The following is a 24,969-nucleotide window of genomic DNA, read 5'->3' as shown; positions in this document are numbered from 1 at the left end:
CAACAGCACGTCAAGTATTAAAAACCATTTGTCTCCATTCACTCCTATCAAACACGCTCACGCATGCCTGCTAGAAGTCCAAGCCCCTCGCACATAAAACCTCCTTTACCCCCTCCCTCCAACCTTTCCTAGGCCGACCCCTACCCCGCCTTCCTTCCACTACAGACTGATACACTCTTGAAGTCATTCTGTTTCGCTCCATTCTCTCTACATGTCCGAACCACCTCAACAACCCTTCCTCAGCCCTCTGGACAACAGTTTTGGTAATCCCGCACCTCCTCCTAACTTCCAAACTACGAATTCTCTGCATTATATTCACACCACACATTGCCCTCAGACATGACATCTCCACTGCCTCCAGCCTTCTCCTCGCTGCAACATTCATCACCCACGCTTCACACCCATATAAGAGCGTTGGTAAAACTATACTCTCATACATTCCCCTCTTTGCCTCCAAGGACAAAGTTCTTTGTCTCCACAGACTCCTAAGTGCACCACTCACTCTTTTTCCCTCATCAATTCTATGATTCACCTCATCTTTCATAGACCCATCCGCTGACACGTCCACTCCCAAATATCTGAATACGTTCACCTCCTCCATACTCTCTCCCTCCAATCTGATATCCAATCTTTCATCACCTAATCTTTTTGTTATCCTCATAACCTTACTCTTTCCTGTATTCACCTTTAATTTTCTTCTTTTGCACACCCTACCAAATTCATCCACCAATCTCTGCAACTTCTCTTCAGAATCTCCCAAGAGCACAGTGTCATCAGCAAAGAGCAGCTGTGACAACTCCCACTTTGTGTGTGATTCTTTATCTTTTAACTCCTCGCCTCTTGCCAAGACCCTCGCATTTACTTCTCTTACAACCCCATCTATAAATATATTAAACAACCACGGTGACATCACACATCCTTGTCTAAGGCCTACTTTTACTGGGAAAAAATTTCCCTCTTTCCTACATACTCTAACTTGAGCCTCACTATCCTCGTAAAAACTCTTCACTGCTTTCAGTAACCTACCTCCTACACCATACACTTGCAACATCTGCCACATTGCCCCCCTATCCACCCTGTCATACGCCTTTTCCAAATCCATAAATGCCACAAAGACCTCTTTAGCCTTATCTAAATACTGTTCACTTATATGTTTCACTGTAAACACCTGGTCCACACACCCCCTACCTTTCCTAAAGCCTTGTTCATCTGCTATCCTATTCTCCGTCTTACTCTTAATTCTTTCAATTATAACTCTACCATATCCCCTTATAATTTTTGCACTCTCTTTTATCCCCTTTGCCTTTATACAAAGGAACTATGCATGCTCTCTGCCAATCCCTAGGTACCTTACCCTCTTCCATACATTTATTAAATAATTGCACCAACCACTCCAAAACTATATCCCCACCTGCTTTTAACATTTCTATCTTTATCCCATCAATCCCGGCTGCCTTACCCCCTTTCATTTTACCTACTGCCTCACGAACTTCCCCCACACTCACAACTGGCTCTTCCTCACTCCTACAAGATGTTATTCCTCCTTGCCCTATACACGAAATCACAGCTTCCCTATCTTCATCAACATTTAACAATTCCTCAAAATATTCCCTCCATCTTCCCAATACCTCTAACTCTCCATTTAATAACTCTCCTCTCCTATTTTTAACTGACAAATCCATTTGTTCTCTAGGCTTTCTTAACTTGTTAATCTCACTCCAAAACTTTTTCTTATTTTCAACAAAATTTGTTGATAACATCTCACCCACTCTCTCATTTGCTCTCTTTTTACATTGCTTCACCACTCTCTTAACCTCTCTCTTTTTCTCCATATACTCTTCCCTCCTTGCATCACTTCTACTTTGTAAAAACTTCTCATATGCTAACTTTTTCTCCCTTACTACTCTCTTTACATCATCATTCCACCAATCGCTCCTCTTCCCTCCTGCACCCACTTTCCTGTAACCACAAACTTCTGCTGAACACTCTAACACTACATTTTTAAACCTACCCCATACCTCTTCGACCCCATTGCCTATGCTCTCATTAGCCCATCTATCCTCCAATAGCCGTTTATATCTTACCCTAACTGCCTCCTCTTTTAGTTTATAAACCTTCACCTCTCTCTTCCCTGATGCTTCTATTCTCCTTGTATCCCATCTACCTTTTACTCTCAGTGTAGCTATAACTAGAAAGTGATCTGATATATCTGTGGCCCCTCTATAAACATGTACATCCTGAAGTCTACTCAACAGTCTTTTATCTACCAATACATAATCCAACAAACTACTGTCATTTCGCCCTACATCATATCTTGTATACTTATTTATCCTCTTTTTCTTAAAATATGTATTACCTATAACTAAACCCCTTTCTATACAAAGTTCAATCAAAGGGCTCCCATTATCATTTACACCTGGCACCCCAAACTTACCTACCACACCCTCTCTAAAAGTTTCTCCTACTTTAGCATTCAGGTCCCCTACCACAATTACTCTCTCACTTGGTTCAAAGGCTCCTATACATTCACTTAACATCTCCCAAAATCTCTCTCTCTCCTCTGCATTCCTCTCTTCTCCAGGTGCATACACGCTTATTATGACCCACTTCTCGCATCCAACCTTTACTTTAATCCACATAATTCTTGAATTTACACATTCATATTCTCTTTTCTCCTTCCATAACTGATCATTTAACATTACTGCTACCCCTTCCTTTGCTCTAACTCTCTCAGATACTCCAGATTTAATCCCATTTATTTCCCCCCACTGAAACTCTCCTACCCCCTTCAGCTTTGTTTCGCTTAGGGCCAGGACATCCAACTTCTTTTCATTCATAACATCAGCAATCATCTGTTTCTTGTCATCCGCACTACATCCACGCACATTTAAGCATCCCAGTTTTATAAAGTTTTTCTTCTTCTCTTTTTTAGTAAATGTCTACAGGAGAAGGGGTTACTAGCCCATTGCTCCCGGCATTTTAGTCGCCTCATACGACACGCATGGCTTACGGAGGAAAGATTCTTTTCCACTTCCCCATGGACAATAGAAGAAATAAAGAAGAACAAGAGCTATTTAGAAAAAGGAGAAAAACCTAGATGTATGTATATATATATGCATGTGCGTGTCTGTGAAGTGTGACCAAAGTGTAAGTAGGAGTAGCAAGATATCCCTGTTATCTAGCGTGTTTATGAGACAGAAAAAGAAACCAGCAATCCTACCATCATGCAAAACAGTTACAGGTTTTTGTTTCAAAGTCATCTGGCAGGACGGTAGTACTTCCCTGGGTGGTTGCTGTCTACCAACCTACTACCTAATATCTCTCTGACTCATTTGTGTCTTCAACTTCCAATTGTGGCCTCTTGTTTCTGTGTCCCCTCCCTGGAACATCCTGTCTTTGTCCACCTTGTCTATTCCACGCAGTATTTTATATGTCGTTATCATGTCTCCCCTGACCCTCCTGTCCTCCAGTATCGTCAGGCCGATTTCCCTTAATCTTTCTTCATAGGACATTCCCCTTAGCTCTGGAACTAACCTTGTCGCAAACCTTTGTACTTTCTCTAGTTTCTTGACGTGCTTTATCAAGTGCGGGTTCCAAACAGGTGCTGCATACTCCAGTATGGGCCTGATATACACGGTGTACAGTGTCTTGAACGATTCCTTACTAAGGTATCGGAATGCTGTTCTCAGGCTTGCCAGGCGCCCATATGCTGCAGCAGTTATCTGATTTATGTGTGCTTCCGGAGACATGCTCGGTGTTATACTCACCCCAAGATCTTTCTCCTTGAGTGAGGTTTGCAGTCTTTGGCCACCTAGCCTATACTCTGTCTGTGGTCTCCTGTGCCCTTCCCCTATCTTCATGACTTTGCATTTGGCAGGATTAAATTCGAGAAGCCATTTGCTGGACCAGGTGTCCAGTCTGTCCAGGTCTCTTTGAAGTCCTGCCTGGTCCTCATCAGATTTAATTCTCCTCATTAACTTCACATCATCTGCAAACAGGGACACTTCTGAGTCTAACCCTTCCATCATGTCGTTCACATATACCAAAAATAGCACTGGTCCTAGGACCAACCCCTGTGGGACCCCGCTCGTCACAGGTGCCCACTGTGATACATCATTATGTACCATGACTCGTTGTTGCCTCCCTGTCAGGTATTCTCTGATCCATTGCAGTGCCCTTCCTGTTATATGCACCTGATGCTCTAGCTTCTGCACTAATCTCTTGTGAGGAACTGTGTCAAAGGCCTTCTTGCAGTCCAAGAAGATGCAATCAACCCACCCCTCTCTCTCGTGTCTTACTTCTGTTATTTTATCATAAAACTTCAGAAGGTTTGTGACACAGGATTTGCCTTCCGTGAATCCGTGCTGGTTGGCATTTATACTCTTGTTCCGTTCCAGGTGCTCCACCACTCTCCTCCTGATAATCTTCTCCATAATTTTGCATACTATACACGTCAATGACACAGGTCTATAGTTTAGTGCCTCTTTTCTGTCTCCTTTTTTAAAAATGGGAACTACATTTGCCGTCTTCCATACCTCAGGTAGTTGCCCTGTTTCCAGGGACGTGTTGAAGATTGTCGTAAGTGGCACGCACAACATATCTGCTCCCTCTCTAAGGACCCACGGGGAGATGTTGTCCAGTCCCATTGCCTTTGAGGTATCGATGTCCCTTAGCAGTTTCTTCACCTCCTCCTCATCTGTATGTATGTCGTCCAACACTTGTTGGTGTATTCCTTGCTGGTGTCCCCATCTGGTCTGTCCCCCCAGAGTCCTTCCTGTCTCTACTGTAAATACTTCCTTAAATCTCGTGTTGAGCTCCTCACATACCTCTTGATCGTTTCTTGTGAGTTCTCCACCTTCTTTCCTCAGCCTTATCACCTGGTCCTTGATTGTTGTCTTCCTCCTAATGTGGCTATACAGCAGTTTCGGGTCAGATTTGACTTTCGATGCTATGTCGTTTTCATACTGTCGCTGGGCCTCCCTCCTTATCTGTGCATACTCGTTTCTGGCTCTTCTACTAATCTCCTTGTTTTTCTGGGTCCTATGCCTCCTGTACCTTTTCCATTCTCTGTTGCACTTAGTTTTTGCCTCCGTACACCTTCGGGTAAACCAAGGACTCGTTTTGGTCTTCCTATTATTTCTGTTTCCCTTGGGAACAAACCTTTCCTCTGTCTCCTTGCACTTTGTTGCCACATATTCCATCATCTCGTTTACTGATTTTCCTACCATTTCTCTGTCCCACTGAACCTCCTGCAGGAAGTTTCTCATACCTGTGTAGTCCCCCCTTTTATAGTTTGGCCTGTCCCCTTCAGTTCCTGTTACCTTCTCCACTTGTAACTCTACTATATAATCAAAACTCAGAACCACGTGATCGCTAGCTCCAAGGGGCCTCTCGTAAGTGATGTCCTCAATGTCTGAACTGCTCAGGGTGAACACAAAATCCAGTCTTGCTGGCTCATTCTCCCCTCTCTCTCTGGTTGTGTCCCTGACATGTTGATGCATGAGGTTTTCAAGTACCACATCCATCATCTTGGCTCTCCATGTTTCGGGACCCCCATGTGGCTCCAGGTTTTCCCAGTCGATCTCCCTGTGGTTGAAATCGCCCATTACCAGTAACTTTGCTCTGCTCGAGTGAGCTCTTCTTGCCACCTCAGCCAGTGTGTCCACCATCACCCTGTTGTTTTCTTCGTACTTCTCTCTTGGCCTCCTGCAGTTCTGTGGTGGGTTATACATCACTCCAATGACTACTTTATGTTCTCCGGACTGAATTGTACCTACAATGTAGTCTCTTTCTCCAATCATGTCCATGCCTTCCATTTCCTCAAATCCCCATCGGTGTTTTATGAGCAGTGCAACCCCTCCTCCCCTCTACTCCTTCTATCTTTCCTCAGGATCTGATATCCCGTTGGGAAGATTGTGTCTGTTATTGTCTCAGCGAGTTTTGTTTCTGTGACTGCTATGATGTCTGGGGATTTTTCACTGATTCTTTCATTCCACTCCTCATGTTTATTCGTTATTCCATCCGCGTTTGTGTACCAAACTTTCAGTTTCTTTTCTATCATTGTGGTCATTCAAGAATATTGGGGTTGGGGGAGCGAGAGCCTTGGTGGGGGCCTATATGGGGCTGTGGTGTAGGTGGGGTTTGTGATGATGGGGGTGGGGTCAGAATGCCCATAAGGGACAGCTGTTGGGGTGAGGTTTTTGATATGGGGGTTGGTGGCAGAGGGAACAGTGAGTGGGTTGTAGTATAGGTTGCTCAGTTGCGTTGGGAACGTCGCGGTTGGAGTCTTTTGGTGGGAGATTCTGTGTGGTGTGTTTGCCCTTCTGTGTGTGTGTGTGTACTCACCTAATTGTGGTTACAGGGGTCGAGACACAGCTCCTGGCCCCGCCTCTTCACTGATCGCTACTAGGTCCTCTCTCTGCTTCCAGAGCTTTGTCATACCTCGTCTTAAAGCTATGTATGGTTCCTGCCTCCACTGCATCACAAGTTAGGCTATTACACTTCCTGACGACTCTATGACTGAAGAAATAATTCCTAACATCCCTATGACTCGTCTGAGTCTTCAGCTTCCAATTGTGACCCCTTGTTTGTGTCCCATCTCTGGAACATCCTGTTTCTGTCCACTTTATCTATTCCACGCAATATTTTGCATGTCGTTATCATGTCTTCCCTGACCCTATCGTCCTCCAATGTCGTCAGTCCGATTTCCCTCAACCTTTCATCGTAGGACATTCCCCTGAGCTCAGGAACTAGTCTTGTTGCAAACTTTTGTACTTTCTCTAACTTCTTGACGTGCTTGACCAGGTGTGGGTTCCGAACTGGTGCTGCATACTCCAGTATGGGCCTGACGTACACAGTGTACAGTGTCCTAACGATTCCTTTCTAAGGTATATCAGGTTTGCCAGGCGCCCATATGCTGCAGCAGTTATCTTGTTGATGTGTACCTCCGGAGACATGCTCGGTGTTATGGTCACCCCAAGATTTTTCTCCTTGAGTGAGGTTTGCAATCTTTGTCCACCTAGCCTATACTCCGTTTGCGGTCTTCTTTGCCCTTCCCCAATCTTCATGACTTTGCATTTGGCAGGGTTGAATTCAAGGAGCCAATTGCTGGACCACGTGTCCAGCCTGTCCAGGTCTCTTTGTAGTCCTGCCTGATCCTCATCTGATTTAATTCTTCTCATTAACTTCACAAGTTAATGAACAAGGACACTTCAGAGTCTATCCCTTCCATCATTTCATTCACATATATCAAAAATAGCACTGGTCCTAGGACTTACCCCTGTGGGACCCCGCTCGTCACAGGTGCCCACTGTGATACCTCGTCACGTATCATGACTCGTTGTTGCTTCCCTGTTAGGTATTCTCTGATCCATTTCAGTGCCCTTCCTGTTATACGCGCCTGATCCTCCAGCTTCTGCACTAATCTCTTGTGAGGAACTGTGTCGAAGGCCTTCCTTCAGTCCAGGAAAATGTAATCAACCCACCCCTCTCTCTCTCGTGTTACTTGTTACCTTGTCATAAAACTCCAGAAGGTTTGTGACACAGGATTTGCCTTCCATGAATCCATGCTGGTTGTCGTTTATAATCTTGTTCCGTTCCAGGTGTGTGTGTGTACTGAACTATTTGTGGTTGCAGGGGTCGAGCCACAGCTCCTGGTGTGTGTGTGCGCGAGCGCCGTGCATACTTGCCTATGGCGTCAGGGGTCGATTCACAACTCCTGGCCCCGCCTCTTCGCTGAACGTTACTATTTTTCTTTCTAATACACTAAATTTACCACTTAACATCATTACAATGTGGGAGGAGCTTATAGCAGAGGTGGGCGGAGCTTGCATGATGGTGCAACATCCAGTTGCTAATAACAACAGTCTGATCACCACTCACAAGATGTCTTTTATTCTGACGCTATTATTACTAATATCCTTTTTCTGCCTGTATCATTTATTCAGTAATGATAGTATGCATAAGATAACTTGGATAAACGCATAAAAAAGCAAGCCAAAGTATTATGACGAAATGATTACTGCAGTTCCTCACTATGAAAGATGAGTTTTCTATGTTACCTCTGGTAGCACTAAAGAAAACGATGTACTATAAATGGGAAACAATAAGAAATCACTTACATTGCATTAAAAAAGCCCAAAGTAGTGCGATTTTCGTTATTTTTTTTTAATCTCTTGACGCAATTAGGTAGTCCGCTCGTTTACCCGAATATCTCGAAAGTAAGATTTTGGCCTATTGCTTAACAAAGCGATATTATTAATGATTGGATTGAAATGATTTTCACGGACAATATAAAACAAAGTGTGTTTGAATATCTAATGGAGACCTTTTTGGAATATCTCAAATATTTTTTATTTTGTGCGGGGGTAAAAATGCAGATATTTTGGTGAATGTCAAAAAGTGTACCAAATGTATTTTTTTCACCATGATAATAAGGTATATTTGAAGAATTGCTACCACCAAAAATTCGTGTTAGACGTATTCTAACAGTGGGGATTGTCGGAAGTGTCACTCATAGTGCCAGTTTGTCATGTTTTGCTGCCATATGTCAAAATCAGTCAATATCAGTAAATATTTTTGTTTCTCTCTGTTGTTTGTTGGCCAATCTTACTGAAACTTTGTCATATTAATTTACATATGCACTTCTAAAAAACGTACCTCAAAAATAAAAGAAATCGGGTGAAAAATAAAACAGTTGAACGAAGTTGCCCACAACTCTCTTATCGTACCTGTGTATGTGTGTGTGTGTGTGTGTGTACTCACCTATTATGGTTGCAGAGGTCGAGTCACAGTTCCTGTCTGTGTGCGTGCGTGTTTGTAACAAGATATTATCTGAAATGAAATCATTTTTAATTACATTCTCCTAGGATCGTGGAATGCAATCTAGCCTTTTTAACCCGAGTCATTTTCCAGCAGGTCTTCAGCACCGTCCTGGAGGGTGAACTCCTGCAGTCGTCCGTCTCCTGCTCCAGAAGCGGCACTTCCCAACCTCCGCACCCTTCCCCAGGAGCCACTGTGCTCCTACCCCCAACAGAAGCAGCACTGCCGGGCCCCAAGAGAGGGGTGGAGCACTTGCAGGGGTGGATCGCTGGTGGTGGACCTGTGGACTCATGGGGTGTGTGGTGTCGTTTCTGAGGTCGATGCGTTCTTACCATGGATCGCACCTCACCCCACGACAGTTGGAACGACAGCGTCGCCAGCGATCTCAAACCTCACAGTAATTATCTTATTCCTGGGGAAGCGCTAAACCCGTAGCGGCACCACTGAGCCTGGAGAACAGGAGACAATTAGGTTTAATCCCACGAAGGAAAGGTCAAAACCAATGTTATTTTTACACAAAAAGTTCTTCACGAACACCACAGTAATATTCTGACCTTGGTCTACCATATACTGATTTTTAGTACCGGTAGGCTGGACTTGAGTCCTGGAGATGGGAAGTACAATGTCTGCACTCTGAAGGACGGGTGTTAATGTTACAGTTTTATAACTGTAGTGTAAAACCCCTCTGGCAAGACAGTGATGGAGTGAATGATCAGTTTTTCTTTTTCGGGCCACCCTGGCCTGGTGGCCACACTACCCTGGTGGCCACACTACCCTGGTGGCCACCCTGCCCTGGTGGCCACACTACCCTGGTGGCCACACTACCCTGGTGGCCACCCTGCCCTGGTGGCCACATTACCCTGGTGGCCACACTACCCTGGTGGCCACCCTGCCCTGGTGGCCACACTACCCTGGTGGCCACACTACCCTGGTGGCCACACTACCCTGGTGGCCACACTACCCTGGTGGCCACACTACCCTGGTGGCCACACTACCCTGGTGGCCACACTACCCTGGTGGCCACACTACCCTGGTTGCAGACGGCCGATACGTTAATAAAATAATAAATTTAGAAAAAGTTCAGCTGTATAGGAATCATTCAGTACATTATTATAATTATGGGGAAGCACTAAACCCGTAAGGGTCGTTATAGTGCCTGGGAGGCAATTAGGTTCAATGTAAGGGGAGAGCAAGTCCAATTCCTTGGATCAAGAGCCCCTCACTGACATCAAAGAACTACAGTAGTTATCATTCACTACAGTAGTTAATATTATTATTAATATAATCATAACCAGGCGCTAAACCAGTAAGGGTCATACAGCGATGATAGTAGTTAACAATAATAATAATAATAATAATAATAATAATAATAATAATAATATAATGTTATTTTGATCTTATTAATTATTATAATCATGGAGCGCCGTATGACCCAGGTAGGTTTAGCGCTTCCTTTTAATTATAATAATAATAATATATTCATGGAATAATAATATAACCAAATTAAGCGCTAAACTCGAAGGGGTCTACAATTCTTGGCCATAACATAGCTTGGGAAGCAGTAGTAATATGGAGCGCTAAACCCGTAGGAGTTATACAGCGTCTGGGGGGAGGCATTCAGGCTTAATTCAGGAAACTGGAGCACAGATCCAATTCCCCAGATCAAGAGCCCCTCACCAGCGTCAAGGAACCTGGCATAAACCTTAGTAATAAATACAGACAAGTTGGTTAAAAAACCAGGTAAGCAACACTAGGAGATATTAGTGGCGGAGGTCCCAGGAGCGAAACGTTTTCTGATGTGTCCTTGGGAAATAGTAAGGTAGCTCCAGTTCGTTGGATCAAGAGTCCTAGTGCCCTCAGTGCCATCAATGAACCCTCCCCAACCTCAGAAGGTTTTAAGCCAGTAGCCTGAATTATTCTCAGGTCTACATGTAGTCTATCAGTTAAGAGTTTATTAATTAAGGCCTATGTCCATAGGCCTAAATTATAGTAATATCCTAATACAACTGTTGAATGGTGCCATAGGCTGCTTTTATTAGGCTAATACGTCAACATTTCCTAAAATTATTTGTTTAGGTTTGGTATTTCAGAAGTTAAGAGTGCAACAGTTTACACCAGAGGCTACGACCCTTTATTCAGAGGAAAGTGTTAAACCCGTAGGAGTCATACAGCACCTGGGTAAGGGAAGGTAATGAGGGTTGATTTGATTTAGGGAATTGGATCTGTACTCCAGTTCCCCGAATTAAGCCTGAATGCCTTCCACATCCCCCCCCCAGGCGCTGTATAATCCTCCGGGTTTAGCGCTACCCCCTTGATTATAATAATAATAATGAGGGTTGATCCAAGGAAGGGGAGAGTACCTCCAATTCCTTGGCTACAAAACCCTTCACCAGTATCAAGGTATTCTTGTTTAATTCACGTATATACTTAAACCTAGTGTTCTGCCCTGGCAGGAGCCGCCCTACGCGCCCTCCCACGCCCCCAAGCTCTCCTGAGGAGGATGAGCGCCGCGCCCTCAGCTTCGACGGTGGTTATGCCTCCTACAGCAACGCGCCCGTCCCAGCACCCACGCCCACGCCCAAGACTAAGGTGCCCACGCCCAAGACCACTCCCGCACCCAAACCCAAGGCACCCAAACTGTTCAAGAGTAAGAGATAAGGTTATGTTCATAAGGAAGCGCTAAATCCGTTGGAGTCGTACAACACTATGGGAACAGATAATGCGTGGGTAAGGGAGTAAATTCTTGGCCTTCTGTAGAAGGCCAGTAGGCCTTCTACAGTGTTCCTCCATTCTTATGTTTTTATGTTTGGTCCAAGAAAGGAGATGATAACCCCCCTTCCTTCGATCAATGCATCCCCCTTCTCCCTTGAAGGGAAGTTTTTTTAATCGGGAGAGCATTAAACACACAGGGGTCATATAGTGCGTGGAAAACGGCAAACAATCAGATTAGATGCAACAAATGGGAGGATAAATCCAGTTTCTTGAATCAAGAGCCCCTCACTGAAGGATAGATAAGGAAAATCAGTCGATTGTTCTCCACAAATTCACTTGACAGGTTAAAAACTGTTGTCCAACTTCAGCTCATTAAAAATGCCAGACCAAACATTATACCTCAACCCCAGTATACCAACCGCAAGTCAACGAACACCCAGGTACACGCTTACTGCCCACAACACTCAACAAACACCCGGGTATCTACTTACTGCCTACAACACTCAACAAACACCCGGGTATCTACTTGCTGCCCACTACACTCAACAAACACCTAGGTTCCTACTTTCTGCCCACAACACTCAACAAACACCCGGGTATCTACTTACTGCCTACAACACTCAACAAACACCCGGGTATCTACTTGCTGCCCACAACACTCAACAAACACCTAGGTTCCTACTTTCTGCCCACAATACTCAACAAACATCCGGGAATCTACTTGCTGTCCACAACACTCAACAAACACCTAGGTTCCTACTTGCTGCCCACAACAGTCATCAAATACCCAGGTACCTACTTACCGCCCACAACAGTCAACAAATACCCAGGTACCTACTTACCGCCCACAACAGTCGACAAATACCCAGGTGCCTACTTACTGCTCACAACAGCCGACAAACACCCAGGTACCTAATTACCGCCCACAACACTCAACAAACACCCAGGTACCTACTTACCGCCCACAACACTCAACAAACACCCAGGTACCTACTTACCGCCCACAGCAAGATAGATTATAACTGAAAAATAAATGATATTAGGAGACAGGGAAACTCACGCGCCTCTTAATACTGTTACACAAATTATCTTACATAGTAACATATATGCAAATTACCTAGGATAACTTAACACATTATAACATTCAAAACAAGCGCTAAAACCGAGCACGTCACTGCTACACAAACATGTATCTTGCAAAAGTTCAACAAGAACTGAAAAAAAAAAAACGGGCCTTTGGGCTTAAGAAGCTTCTTATTTTGATTATGGCTGAAAAAGATGCAAACAATGTAGGGCATCGATGTGGACATTTTATTTTTTGAATGCATCTTATATATATTTTATACTCAGTTGCTTTCTCTGATAATCTATTCCACGTATTTAGCAATCTATTTGATAAAATATTTCACTTCAAAGATCTGAAAAAAAATGTTTGCCTATTATATTACATTCCTAGTTGTGTTATGCATTTAATGACACTGTAATTATTTTTGAGAAGCAGCCTGGCAGAATTACCATAACTCTCAGACTGAAATTCGAATGATCTACCAATAAATCTTGAAATGTGTTGGATTTTTATTGTTTCAGTCCCTGCTACAAGTTCCAGGTCAACCAGGTTGTGATGGCCATGTAGGTTTGCGGGTTTCTGATAGCAACAGCCTGGCTGACCAAACAGATAATAAGGATAGATTGGTAGTAGATTCGCCGGTATAATCGCCCGGCCCGGGTCTTTTCCAAGAGGTGGCCCGGCCTTGGCTCCCTGTCATGGGAGTGTCTCAGACCAATGTCTGTCATGGGAGGAGGTACAAGTGCCTCCTCATCGTCCCGACAATAAGTAAGTCTACCCTCAGACTGGGCTGAGAGAGCAAAAAAAATCTTCAGTCTGATAACAGGTATATCAGGATTATGTTTATTCACTAGTACCCTTTGATGAGTTTTCAGTTTTTCTACTCCCGGAGCCCGGCCCTGAGCCAGATTTGTCTGGTGCTAGCCTGGTCAACCAGGCTGTTGCTGCGTGCAGCCTGCTGGCCCACATATCCATCACAACCTAGTTGATCCAACAGTGAAGATGCTTGTTCAGTGTACTCTTGAAGACTTCTATACTTTTCCCAGTAGTGTTTAAGATATCGTCTGGTAAGATATTGAATAGTCTGGGCACATTTATGTTGATAAAATGTTCTCTTACTGTGCCCACGACACCCCTGCTTTTCACTGGGTTTATTTTACACTTCCTCCTATCTTCCTTTCACCAGTATGTCATGAGCATGTAAATTTGGGAATAAGCCCTCAGGTACTTTCCACGTATATATTTTCGTGTATTTCTCTCACCTCCGCTCCAGCGAATACATATTTAGGACCCTGAAGTGTTCCCAGTAATTTAAATGCTTTACAGAATCTATGCAGGCCATAAATGGTCTCTGTATGTTCTAGCTCTAATATCTCCTCTGCCCTGAATGGGGCAGTCAACCCCGAACAATAAAGAAGAAAGCACAAGTGATCTGAAAAGTGTCACCATTAGCATTATTTTTCCCTTGTCTTGAAAGTTTTCATTATTCACCCCATCACAGTCCCGGCTGTCGTGACATTACCATGTACCTTCAAAGACAGATCAGGCGACATTACTCCCAGGTCTATCACTTAATCCTTTCGTATTATTTACTGATCCTCTTGGATTTTGCATGCAGTGACCTTTGGAATTGTTCATTCTTTTCATATCTAAGCAACTAGAACTTATCACCATTGAACGTCATGTTATTCTCCACTGCCCACTGGAAAAACCCTGCTTATATCTTCATGGAATTTTTCCGTGTCTTTTATCGATGTGACTTTCATGCTTATTTTGGTGTGAAACACAAATGATACAAAATTATGGCGGGTGTTTCTATCTATGACTGAAATGAGGATATTAAACACTAGAGGCTCCAGGACCGTGTCTTAGGGTACTGAGCTTTTTATCTGACTAATGCTGGATTTTCTGTTCACTACTACTGTGTTCTATTTGTCAAAAATATGAAAATTCATCTACCTCCCCTCCTCATTATGCCTATAGTCATCATCTTGCATGTAATCGCCCCATTATTACGTTTGTCAAATGTTTATGCAAAATAAATGTATATCACATTTTTTTTTTCCAACACTTCCTTAATTCTGTGACGGCGGTTAGCAGTTGTGGCAAGAAAGATCTCCAGGCTTTAAATCCATGCTGGTTTGTGTTGTGCAGATTGTGTTACAAAACATTTATAATTGGTGTCTCGTCACTCTTTCAAAGACTTTTATAATGTGAGATGTTAGGGCTAGGAAGGAAAAAAAACTGGCAGGAAATGACAGAAATCATACACCAAATCCAGTCATTCCTGGAGTGGAACCACAGTCGATGGCCTCCACTCCAAACCAACAGATACAGATACTAATGCCGGAAAAAAAATCCATTCCCCAGTACCAACAATACCACCAGTCCGATAACATTCTTCTTTGCAAATATACAGGGTCTAAAGCCAGCAACAAACAACAAAATACCTTTCATCCGTGGACTGCTTGCAGAGGCAAAGGCAATGTTCGCGGCTTTCACTGAGACCCACATAAAGGATCACTTGGACAACGAAATATGGATCCCAGGTTACAACCTATACAGATGTGACAGAGTGAACAGGCAAAAAGGGGGGGGGGTTGGCCTGTACATTACAGAGTCACTTGTTTGCACAGAACTGCTTAATGCCTCAAATGATGTAGTGGAAGTTTTAGCAGTAAAGGTCGAGAACCAAAACCTAGTCATTGTGGTAGTCTACAAGCCTCCGGATGCAACATCCCAGCAATTCCAGGAACAGCTGTTAAAAATTGACCACTGTCTGGAAAATCTTCCAGCTCCTGCACCCAACATCTTGCTCCTGGGGGATTTCAACTTAAGGCACCTAAAATGGAGGAATATAGCAAATAATATTGTTGCAGTAATAACACAAGGAGGCAGCTCTGATGAAAACTCACACTCACACGAGCTTTTAAATCTCTGCACAAAATTCAATTTAAACCAGCAATTAATAGAGCCTACTAGACTGGAGATTACACTAGACCTCATCTTCACTAACAATGATGATCTGATAAGAAATGTCAACATATCAAAAACAATATACTCAGATCACAACATAATTGAGGTTCAGACATGTATGCGTGGAGCCCCAGACCGACATAATGAGACTAGTCACGAGGGACCATTCACCAAATTCAACTTCAATAACAAAAACATAAAGTGGGACCAAGTAAACCAAGTCCTAACCTATATAAGCTGGGAAGATATACTAAGCAACACAGACCCCAACTTATGCCTAGAACAGATTAACTCGGTGGCACTCGATGTATGCACAAGGCTTATTCCTCTAAGAAAAAGGAGGAGTATATGTAAAATAGAAAGAGACAGGCGCTCCCTTTACAGGTGACAGAAAAGAATAACAGAGCGGCTAAAAGAGGTCAATATATCTGAAATGCGTAGGGAGACACTGGTCAGAGAAATAGCAAGCATCGAACTTAAGCTAAAGGAATCTTATAGGAGTCAGGAATCGCGGGAAGAACTAAAAGCCATAAATGAAATCGAAAGAAACCCAAAGTATTTCTTCTCCTATGCCAAATCACAGTCGAGAACAACGTCCAGTATTGGGCCCCTACTTAAACAAGATGGGTCCTACACGGATGACAGCAAGGAAATGAGTGAGCTACTCAAGTCCCAATATGACTCAGTTTTTAGCAAGCAGCTAACCAGACTGAGAGTCGCAGATCAAAATGATTTTTTTATGAGAGAGCCACAGAATTTGGTTAACACAAGCCTATCCGATGTTATCCTGACGCCAAATGACTTCGAACAGGCGATGACATGCCCATGCACTCTGCCCCAGGGCCAGACTCATGGAACTCCGAGTTCATCAAGAACTGCAAGAAGCCCCTATCACGAGCCTTTTCCATCCTATGGAGAGGGAGCATGGACACGGGGGTCGTCCCACAGTTACTAAAAACAACAGACATTGCCCCACTCCACAAAGGGGGCAGTAAAGCAACAACAAAAAACTACAGACCGATAGCACTAACATCCCATATCAAAAAATCTTTGAAAGGGTCCTAAGAAGCAAGATCACCACCCATCTAGAAACCCATCAGTTACACAACCCAGGGCAACATGGGTTTAGAACAGGTCGCTCCTGTCTGTCTCAACTATTGGATCACTATGACAAGGTCCTAGATGCACTAGAAGACAAAAAGAATGCAGATGTAATATATACAGACTTTGCAAAAGCCTTCGACAAGTGTGACCATGGCGTAATAGCGCACAAAATGCGTGCTAAAGGAATAACAGGAAAAGTCGGTCGATGGATCTATAATTTCCTCACTAACAGAACACAGAGAGTAGTCGTCAACAGAGTAAAGTCCGAGGCAGCTACGGCGAAAAGCTCTGTTCCACAAGGCACAGTACTAGCTCCCATCTTGTTCCTCATCCTCATATCCGACATAGACAAGGATGTCAGCCACAGCACCGTGTCTTCCTTTGCAGATGACACCCGAATCTGCATGACAGTGTCTTCCAGTGCAGACACTGCAAGGCTCCAGGCGGACATCAACCAAATCTTTCAGTGGGCTGCAGAAAACAATATGAAGTTCAACGATGAGAAATTTCAATTACTCAGATATGGTAAACACGAGGAAATTAAATCTTCATCAGAGTACAAAACAAATTCTGGCCACAAAATAGAGCGAAACACAGTCAAAGACCTGGGAGTGATCATGTCGGAGGATCTCACCTTCAAGGACCATAACATTGTATCAACTGCATCTGCTAGAAAAATGACAGGATGGATAATGAGAACCTTCAAAACTAGGGAGGCCAAGCCCATGATGACACTCTTCAGGTCACTTGTTCTATCTAGGCTGGAATATTGCTGCACACTAACAGCACCTTTCAAGGCAGGTGAAATTGCTGACCTAGAAAATGTACAGAGAACCTTCACGGCGCGCATAACTTTCAAATTCAAATTCAAAGTTTATTCTCTATAAGGATTACAATGTTGATTTTACAGAAATTTGGTTATTGTGTGGTTTACATGTTGTAAAATAGTGATTACAGAGTGTACCACTAGAACGCTTAGCATGGCTAGGCATTTCGGGCAGACTTAGTTTTATTCTTAATTGTAAAATATTACAAATTATGAGGTAAGTTGGTATTATGGCTAAGTGACTAAATACTAGTTTGTGAGTTTAGCAATGTGAATGCTTTTGTTTTGGCACAGTACATAGTTTCAGTATTGGAGTATCACAGGATTCATTATTTTAAGATTGAGATTAATATTTCGGAGATAAAACGGAGATAAAACACCTCAATTACTGGGAGCGCTTGAGGTTCCTAAACCTGTATTACCTGGAACGCAGGCGGGAGAGATACATGATTATATACACCTGGAAAATCCTAGAGGGACTAGTACCGAACTTGCACACGAAAATCACTCACTACGAAAGCAAAAGACTTGGCAGACGATGCAACATCCCCCCAATGAAAAGCAGGGGTGTCACTAGCACGTTAAGAGACCATACAATAAGTGTCAGGGGCCCGAGACTGTTCAACTGCCTCCCAGCATACATAAGGGGGATTACCAACAGACCCCTGGCAGTCTTCAAGCTGGCACTGGACAAGCACCTAAAGTCGGTTCCTGACCAGCCGGGCTGTGGCTCGTACGTTGGTTTGCGTGCAGCCAGCAGTAACAGCCTGGTTGATCAGGCTCTGATCCACCAGGAAGCCTGGTCACAGACCGGGCCGCGGGGGCGTTGACCCCCGGAACTCTCTCCAGGTAAACTCCAGATACTGGTCTAATTATACTGCCTCCTTTATGCAAATTATTATTTTTATAATCAAAACTAAGAGCTAAATCCTCTATGCAAAACTGTCTTCACTCTTTAGGGTCTCTAGTATTTCACCTGGATCTAAGCTCTTTATCCCTAGGATGCCTACGATAACAAGGAATTTCACAAACCCGGTGCTGCTGCTGAATGAGCGGGCATTTTTGCATTATTTTTTAATTCTGTGACTACTGCTTATGTATTATTTAGTCTGCGTGGCCTTCATGTGAAATTAATAAAATTTTTGCATTTTCCACCTTGGTTTCGTCGAGTGGGATGCTGAACATTGATTCGTATTGGACATCAACTCATATTTTAGAAGTCTGCTCATTTCTTGTTCATCGAAAGTAGTTTTGAAGCAGCTGGCGGAAAAATGAAGTTTTCAGGTTGGTCTGTTCCAGATTTTAGGTCCTTGATGCACATTGAGTTTTCGCATAAGTTAAGAGATTTTTGTCTTGTACAGTATTATACCCATACATTTGGTTGCAACTTTCACGAGCTTCAGGGCAGGACTGATATTAGAATTTATTTTCCTGTATATGTAGTTATGATTATAATCCAAAGAGTGCTAAACCTACAAGGGTCATACAGCACTGCCTACATATGTAGTATGCAGAGTATAGAAGTAAATCTTTTGTATATTAGGTAGGTTTAGGTCTTTGAAGATTATTATAATTATAATCAAGGGGAAGCGCTAAACCCGTAGGGATTATACAGCGCTATTACGAGTTTGTTTGGGAGGCTGTAAGCGGGTGGTTGATGATAAACTTCTTCGGAGGCTTCTTACTTTATTGTTAAGTCGTGGTGGGTACACAGGCTTGTGTGTTGTGCCCATGGCCTGGGAGGGCCATCCCAGGAGAGAGAGCTAGGAGTAGGCCTTGTGTCTTCCTGCTAGGCCGCTGTGAGAGTGAGAGAGGCAAGGGCAGGCAGGCTGAAGTGGCAACGCCTATAGGTGGCAGCACCAGCATGGCGCAAAATATGAACTAAGCTGGCAGACAGCATGGGCTGTCTGTGCAGACAGTACAGGCTGTCTACAGCGCCTGTCGGAGGGATGGAAGGTATACAGGCTTAATTCAGGGAACTAGAGCACAGATCCAATTCCCTAGATCAAGAGCCCATCACCAGCGTCAAGGAACCTTCTGTAGTGATACTGCTCCTTCGGGGAGCAGCAGCAGGATAATACTGCACCACCTCTCGGGGCCCTTAACAACAACAGCAGTTTGGTGTGTGTCATGGGCGCCAACACATGGTGTGTGATTCTCTCCTACTATATCCATATATCAGTGATGCAGATTACATGGTGAGTTTAAATATGTGGCCTGTAGTTATAACTTTCCTCTTGACATATGCAAGACATCACCATCCCTGTAGGAGCAGTTATTAGATGTACTAGTCATTATATTTTGTTGTTGCAGAAGTACTATGAAGATTCTATGTTCAATAAAGCCTAGAGATAAGGCCTGTGTTTCTATCACAACAGTTTATTGAACATAGAATCCTGGGCTACCTGGTGGTGATCCTGCGCTAGACTACATCACAACATGGAGCGTTTACTGAAACCTGAGAGGCTAGACTGTGACCCCAGCTTATCAACGGCTGCTCAGGAATGGAAGCACTGGTTTAAGACTTTCGAAAACTTCTTGGGAGCCTTTCCTAAAACAGATCTAGATAAACTAAGTCTGCTCATCAATTTTGTGTCACCTAAGATATATGAGGCTATTCTGAGTGTAATACCTACGAAGATGCTATCAAAACCCTCAAGTCTCAGTATATTAAACCTACACGAATACCACCTGGTGGTTCACACTTACACTCACTCACTCATTTGCAAAACTCTATGTACCGCCAGCTAAACTCACAAACTAGATTTGCACTCAGCATTGTAATCCTTATAGCTGATCACGCCTTGCAACTCGCCGCCAGCAGATTGATGAGTCCTTAGAGGAATACTTTCAAGCACTGAAAATTTTAGGTAAGGACTCTCACTTCCAAGCAGTGACAGCTGCTCAGTATTGTGAAGAGTCCATCAGGGATGCTTTTATCAGTGGCCTGCAATCACCAATAATAAGGCAGCGTTTATTGGAGAATAAAACTCTCGACTTAGCCGCTGCCTTTGACCAGGCAAGAGCTCTAGATTCAGCCCAGAAGAATTCTGAAGTATACAGTACCACTCAGCCTTCTCGAGTGGTAAGTGCTGCAATTCCTGACCAAGACTCTTGCAATGAAGTTACTGTGGAACCTGCCTCAGTGACAGCAGCAGCAGGTACGGTGTGTTTCTTTTGTGGTTTTTCAAGACATCCACGTCCAAAGTGTCCTGCTCGTGAAGCAATGTGCCATAAATGCCACAAGAAAGGTCACTTTGCTAAAGTATGTCGTGCTAATGCATCAACAAGAGCTAGTGCCTCCACACATTCCAGTGATCATGCGACTCTAGCAACAGTGACTTCTGCGGCTACTCCAAATTCACTGTCAAAGGCAGTTGTGAAAGTATTCATCAAAGGAACAGAAGTAGATGGTCTTATTGATAGTGGCAGCTCAGAGAGTTTCATCAACCTTGACTTAGTTAAACGCCACTCCTTGACTGTACATCACTCATCAGGTACCGTTTCCATGGCATCAACATCTCTCTCTATTCAGACCTTAGGGTTTTGTAAGGTAAATCTCAGAGTTAATGGAAAGGATTATCAAGATGTACATTTAGCTATTCTGCCACAACTGTGCTCTGATGTTATCCTTGGTCAGGACTTTCAGAAGCTGCATGGTAGTGTCACCTTAACATATGGAGGTGAACTGCCTCCTCTTGTTGTCTGTGCAAATCTTACCTCGGATTGCCATCCTATATCAGCTAAGTCACGCCGCTATTCTTATGAGGATCGGATGTTCATTGAGAAAGAAACTCAGAGGCTGCTGAAGGAGGGTATTATAGAACCAAGTAATTCCCCTTGGCGTGCACAGGTTGTTGTTGTTAAAGATGATTATAGGAAACGGAGACTGGCTATCGATTACTCTGAGACAATCAACAAATTTACACTTCTTGATGGGTACCCTCTACCTCGAATTGATGATACAGTGAACAAAATTGCTCAGTACTATGTGTTTAGCACAATTGATCTACAGAGTGCCTATCATCAAGTCCCTATAAGGAATGAAGATAAACCATACACAGCATTTCAGGCTAGTGATGGCCTGTATCAGTTTACCAGAGTCCCTTTTGAAGTCACCAATGGGGTAGCCTGCTTCCAACGAATTATGGATTCACTCATTCAGGAAGAGCAACTCATGGGAACTTATGCGTATTTAGATAATGTTACCATTTGTGGCAAGACCCAGGAGGAACATGATGCAAACCTTGATAAGTTTTTGGAAGCCGCCAAGAAGAAAAATATCAGTTACAATGAGGAAAAGTGCACTTTTTCAACTAAAAGGCTTAGCATCCTTGGTTATGTAGTGGAAGGAGGTTCAATATTCCCAGACCCTGAACGACTACGACCTCTACGGGAACTTCCAATGCCTCAAGACAAAAAGTCACTCCGAAGAACTCTTGGTCTCTTTGCTTATTACTCACAATGGATCTACAACTATTCAAGTAAAGTCCGCCCATTGAGTGCTACCACATTTCCTGTGACAAAGGAAGCAGAAGCCGCTTTCTATACTCTCAAACAGGACATTGAAAACTCAGTAGTTCAAGCCATTGATGAATCCCTACCATTCGAAGTGGAAACGGATGCATCTGACATTGCCATTGCTGCAGTCTTATCTCAGGCAGGACGACCAGTAGCCTTCTTTTCGAGAACTTTTCAAGGATCAGAGAAATGTTATGCTGCTGTAGAAAAGGAAGCCCAGGCCATTATAGAAGCAGTTCGCCACTGGAGGCATTATTTAACTGGTAGACATTTCACCATAAGGACTGACCAACGGTCCGTGATGTATATGTTCGACAAGAAGCACAAAAGTAGGATAAAGAATGACAAGATATTACGCTGGAGGATGGAACTATCGTGTTATGACTTTGATATTCTGTACCGATGCATTCTCTAGGTCCCACTGTGGAGCAGCATGTCATGATTTGCAATCACTCTCAGCTCTACAAGGCTTTGTGTCACCCAGGAGTTACACGCCTGTACCATTTTGTCAAATCAAAGAACATGCCCTACTCAGTGGAAGATGTGCGACAAGTGATCAGAGCATGCAGAGTATGTGCAGAGTGCAAGCCAAACTTTCATCAGCCAGAGAAGACTCATCTCATAAAATCCACCCAGCCTTTCGAGAGACTGAATATAGATTTCAAAGGACCTCTACCAAGCACCAATCAAAATAGGTATTTCCTTAACATAGTAGATGAATATTCAAGGTTTCCCTTTGTGTTCCCCTGTGCAAATATGACTGCTTCAACTGTTATTAGTTGTCTTTCACAGTTGTTCTCTATTTTTGGTATGCCAGCTTATATCCATTCAGACAGGGGATCCTCGTTCATGAGTAACGAACTTCAGGAGTTTTTGGCTAGCAAAGGTATTGCCTGCAGCAGAACAACAAGCTACAACCCTCAAGGCAATGGTCAAGTGGAGCGGTTCAATGGTACTATATGGAAGGCAGTTACAATGACATTGAAGTCGCGCAATCTACCTGTTCAACACTGGCAAACTGTCCTACCTGATGCTCTTCACTCTATTAGATCATTGCTGTGCACAGCTACTAATGCAACCCCTCATGAAAGACTCCTCAACTATTCATGTCGTTCCTCTACGGGAGCCTCCGTGCCCACTTGGTTATGTCATCCTGGACCCGTTCTCCCGAAGAGTCACCGTAGGATGAACAAGACGGATCCTTTAGTGGAAGAGGTAGAGCTCCTGCAAGCTAATCCACATTACGCCCACATTCGCTACCAAAATGGTGAAGAGACTACAGTATCTACAAGACATTTAGCCCCAGTTGAAATCCCCATTAGTGTGGAATCTCAAGATACACCAATAGATGTGAAAGATGCTTCGTTTTCTCCTGGAAAGCCCCTTGAGACTACCCCTACGGAAATAAAGGATTCTGCTCCAGCAGTTAGTCAAACCCCGCTGGAAAATATTGAACCTGGTGAAGAGGCTCAAGGGCTACGAAGGTCGGGACGTGTACGTCGCCCACCTAACAGTTTGGGAGATTACTGTCTCTGATATTTTAGAAGGGGGAGATTGTAGTGATACTGCTCCTGTGGGGAGCAGCAGCAGGATAATACTGCACCACCTCTCGGGGCCCTTAACAACAACAACAGTTTGGTGTGTGTCATGGGCGCCAACACATGGTGTGTGATTCTCTCCTACTATATCCATATATATCAGTGATGCAGATTACATGGTGAGTTTAAATATGTGGCCTGTAGTTATAACTTTCCTCTTGACATATGCAAGACATCACCATCCCTGTAGGAGCAGTTATTAGATGTACTAGTCATTATATTTTGTTGTTGCAGAAGTACTATGAAGATTCTATGTTCAATAAAGCCTAGAGATAAGGCCTGTGTTTCTATCACAACACCTTCCCTGAAGTTTTTTTTTTTTAGGGTTTAGGGGGGGTGTTGTCTGGCCATGGACTAGGTGATCATTCATACCACTATCTTTTTTTTGTTGTATTACTGGCTTAAGATGACTTACTTTGGTTGATTCTCAGACACACACAGCATAGGTGAGGTAGGGATAGATTAGATAATATAATATAAGTTAAGTTTAACATCTTTATTATGCACCCCATACCCGTCCTGTGGGCGGTAGTCAAAAAAAAAATTACAGCCGTAGCAAATGGAAACAAACCATACCACGGGTGGGGTTAGAACCCGCGATCAGTTATAAAACTCCAGACTGACACGTTAGCCACTGGGCCAGCTGGCTATAATAAGATTAATTTAACAAGGTATATTTATACATGACAGAAAGGTTAGCACAGGCATCACTGTGACCACAAATGAAAGTTTTTACGATTTCGCGAGTCAGTACGTAATGGGTCCAGGGACTGGACTACAAAGTTTTGATAGCTGAGCAAGTTACAAAGACAATGTGGGAGTTTTCAGATCTTCGAAGTGAAGGGCATCTCCAGTGTCTTGATTCAACCCTTCACCAGCATCAAGGAACCTTGTAGTAATGTTGTCCTAGGGGATGGTAGTGATCTTAAATTATAATTATAATCATGGGGAGCGCTAAACCCGTAGGATTATACAGTGCCAGTGGAGGAGGATGGAAGGTATTCAGGGAACTGAAGCACAGATCCAATTCCCTGGATCAAGAGCCCCTCACCAGCGTCACAGTGAACCTAAAATGGGGCTTAATTTAACACTTGTTGATAATGAATCTTAATGTGTAAATTAAAGTTTTTTATAATATTTTAAGAAGTTTAAGTGTATAGTATGGAAAGTAAAGTTATTTCCGTACAAATGTGTTAAGGTAATTGTTTGACTTTGAGACAGTGATTGAGATTGGTACTCATTGCTTGTCTGAATACAATGGATGATTTACTTAATCTATTCTTACTTAAATTTTACCCTTTTTAAGTTTTGTATATGAAATTTAAATTACTCCTTTTAACCTAACT

General features: G+C 43.4%; 1 protein-coding gene across 7 annotated transcripts in view; it reads left to right on the top strand.

Annotated features, from left to right (window-relative positions):
• The window catches only part of LOC128704251 (uncharacterized), a 150,301-nt gene extending 137,209 nt beyond the window's left edge, over nt 1–13,092 (top strand). For 4 of the 7 annotated variants that reach the window (XR_011394363.1, XR_011394362.1, XR_011394366.1 and 1 more), the window contains 2 exons: nt 8,914–9,217; nt 11,274–13,092. Coding sequence is in view for 1 of the 7 variants with exons in the window: in XM_070102958.1 (XP_069959059.1) it covers nt 9,111–9,217; nt 11,274–11,478 (312 nt within the window). In the remaining 6 variants the exon portion in view is untranslated. The remainder of the gene's footprint in view (nt 1–8,913; nt 9,218–11,273) is intronic. The other 3 variants (XR_011394364.1, XR_011394365.1, XR_008409424.2) reach the window with 1 other exon arrangement.
• Nucleotides 13,093–24,969: the final 11,877 nt, after the last annotated feature.

Source organism: Cherax quadricarinatus, chromosome 84 (assembly GCF_038502225.1).
Source record: "Cherax quadricarinatus isolate ZL_2023a chromosome 84, ASM3850222v1, whole genome shotgun sequence".
NCBI classification, from domain to species: Eukaryota; Metazoa; Arthropoda; class Malacostraca; order Decapoda; family Parastacidae; genus Cherax; species Cherax quadricarinatus.
The sequence above is the reverse complement of the archived record's forward strand: the minus strand, read 5'-3'. Positions and strand labels throughout refer to the sequence as shown.